This window comes from Sitodiplosis mosellana, unplaced genomic scaffold (assembly GCF_009176505.1).
Source record: "Sitodiplosis mosellana isolate CC-2019 unplaced genomic scaffold, AAFC_SMos_1.0 Smas_scaffold_6167, whole genome shotgun sequence".
Lineage (NCBI taxonomy): Eukaryota > Metazoa > Arthropoda > Insecta > Diptera > Cecidomyiidae > Sitodiplosis > Sitodiplosis mosellana.
This window is the reverse complement of record NW_022601408.1, coordinates 2,000,824-2,003,545: the sequence shown is the minus strand read 5'-3', so window position 1 is coordinate 2,003,545 and position 2,722 is coordinate 2,000,824. Positions and strand designations below refer to the sequence as shown.

The 2,722-nt window shown below is 35.5% G+C and overlaps 1 protein-coding gene across 1 annotated transcript in view; it reads right to left on the bottom strand.

The window, feature by feature from the left end:
• Positions 1 to 843: 843 nt before the first annotated feature.
• LOC129575614 (sodium- and chloride-dependent glycine transporter 1-like) overlaps positions 844 to 2,722 on the bottom strand; it is a 28,506-nt gene continuing 26,627 nt past the window's right edge. The window contains exons 11-12 of the mRNA XM_055459480.1: positions 2,440 to 2,592; positions 844 to 1,052 (exon numbers count right to left, since the gene is read on the bottom strand). Of these exons, the coding sequence (XP_055315455.1) occupies positions 882 to 1,052; positions 2,440 to 2,592 (324 nt within the window). The 3' untranslated portion in view covers positions 844 to 881. The remainder of the gene's footprint in view (positions 1,053 to 2,439; positions 2,593 to 2,722) is intronic.

Below are 2,722 nucleotides of genomic sequence, written 5' to 3'. Positions count from 1 at the left end.
GCGCTAAGAACATAATGAAAAAAAAAAAATCCGTCGAACATACTGTACACACAAACCATGGAAAACGAAACGATATACGAGTTGGGAGTCAACCTTTAAATGTATTTTATGAGGTTATTGCTAAATCACGAAGATAAATAATAGGAAATCGAATAAATCTCATATCTCAGCGAATTGAGTTCGGTTCGCTCGCAGCTCGGCACATTGCCCTGGAATTGGATGCTTTTGGCTGCTGTTGATATTTTTCCAACACTGTGTACTGTGTAGCCCCAAACACATACAACACAAATATACACATCCACACCACCGTGCGATCCTCCTCGTACGGAAAGAATAAACAACTGTTAGCAAAAGATGAAAATAGACGATTGTTTATCGGCAATAATTGTATGGATGCTTCCTTTTCCATTAAATCAAGGAAAATTAAAAGTAAAAATCGAATGTGTGAAGCAAAACGGAAAAACAAAAATCACTAGCATTGGCCAGAGGGCAAAAACAACGCAATCGGAAAAAGAATGTTATTTGACGAACGTTTGGTGACCTCGCATCCATTTTACTTTATATTATGAGTACAATAAACGATGACGCTATTTTCCGTTCTTTTTCGCATTTTCCATTCGGTAAAATTAGCAATTTTCCAGAGTGAAAAATCACTCGATACGATGTGTTATACATTCAATGATAATGTTATAACAATTAACTACCGTGTTGCCCATTTGTTTTCTGATCCAATTCGTCGCTTATCCATTTAGCGAATTACATCGAATTGCATTCCTACCCTCATGAGGCAGTGCACATTCGACGTACGCACAGTTAGATTAATAAATGAAATTCACACTCAAATTAAATTACTAAAAAAAAATTTATATTTTTTATTTGTATTAAGCTTTGGATTGACAACCAAAACGACGCTTAACTATCGCAACTGGTGTTGCAAAACATTTCCAGCTTGAGGATTTCTTTGGTTGGGGTGATGCGGGTAAATCATCAATTGGTCCGGCACTTTCTTGTGGTTTCCAGTGTGGTGATGTTTGGAACAATGAACGCAGACTCTGCAAATGAAAAATTGAATCAATCGAAAATCTTTCAAATCAGCATATGATACAATATATTTTATATTTTCTAAATTCAATTATCACTATTAATAGTTGTGCAAGCAACCAATCAAACACATTTTGCTTATTATTTGAATGTTCAAACGCAAAATTATTGCTGTGATGATACGATTACAAATTCAGCATGGGAAATCGGGTGGTCCCATTAAAAGTGTTCCATACTTTGTCTTAATCCGAGATATGTTACTATTACATATATCATAATTGTATATTAAGCTCTGGGACATGCAATGATGCATATAATTTCAATGTGAATAGTTTTCAGTTCTGGCGGCAAGATTGCAAACTTTACTCCAATCGCAATAAAATGAATACGATTTATAACAACATTTTCCATCATATCTCAAACTAAATAACTGCTGAGGGCTTGCTTGTGTTATTGCATTCATCGGAATTCATTTATGCATGCAAACGACTGTCATGGTCTCAACTCCAAATTCTCTCTCTCTCTCTCTTTCTCTCTCTCTCGCTCTCTCCACCTTTAACTCTCTAATCCCTGTCGGAGCATTTGTTTTGTTCTTACAAAGAGAGCGAAAGGGAGTTTTTCGTAACCATCATAGCTCAAGTGTTGCTCTTCTAATCTTTTAGAGTTGGTCGGGAGCCCTCTGGTCGGCCCACATTATGAACAAAACCTGCGATTATAATCTCCAATATGAATTATACCGCTTTTATTGTCTAACATCGAAAGCAGAGAACACATATCACACACGTAAAACGACAATGGTGCCCTGTGCTTTCTATGAATATGGAAGCATTCAATGAAAATCGTTAGAGCGTAACTCCAAATGTGTTGATCTAATTAATTCAAATACATATATCACATGCTCAGTGTAATGGTAATAGAAACAGCCGTAGGGTCATGTTTGTTGACGTGATATATCCCATTTACGGTTCACATTTGCAGGCAACGCATTCAACCAACAATACCATAGAATGGCATCGAATTTCAAACTTCATTTAACACCGCCCTCGCGCAATGTTTTCGCCTTTACTCTTCCATGTCTAATATGTTAATACAGACGACGTGCATCGAATTGAAATTAATCTTATTCACTCAGATCTAAGTAAAATGTATTGGAATTTTGTTTGAAATAACATCGCACTGTCCGATGTCTGTTTGCTGGTCGAATCTTCTTCTTCTTTTTCACCAAATCGGTACTAATTGTTTGTTTGTATGTAATCAATAATAATAGTATTCATGAAAAAACACACAATTTTCAAAGAAAACATTCAAAGAATCACTTTCTTAGCTTCTTCAATGCCAGAGATAAAGCTTATAATATATATTGAAATATGAGCCAAGTTGATTCGTTTTAATATTTACCTCTCCTCTGCACAAATGATACACAACAAAGATAATGAATGGAAGTAATGTACTGAATCCAACGCCCCAGCCTAATAAATCAGCCCATACGGGGAAAGTGTAGTTCCTAAAACGGGTTGGTTCCATGTTTAACATTATGAAAATGAACACCGCCTATAAAGGTTAAAAAAAGAGAGTTTTTCAATTAAATTATAGGATAAAACAAGACCGCAGAGTTCTTGAGTTTTTAGTTACTTATGCCCGTTGTAAGTGGTTCGGATTTAATTAAATCCAAAGATTTAAT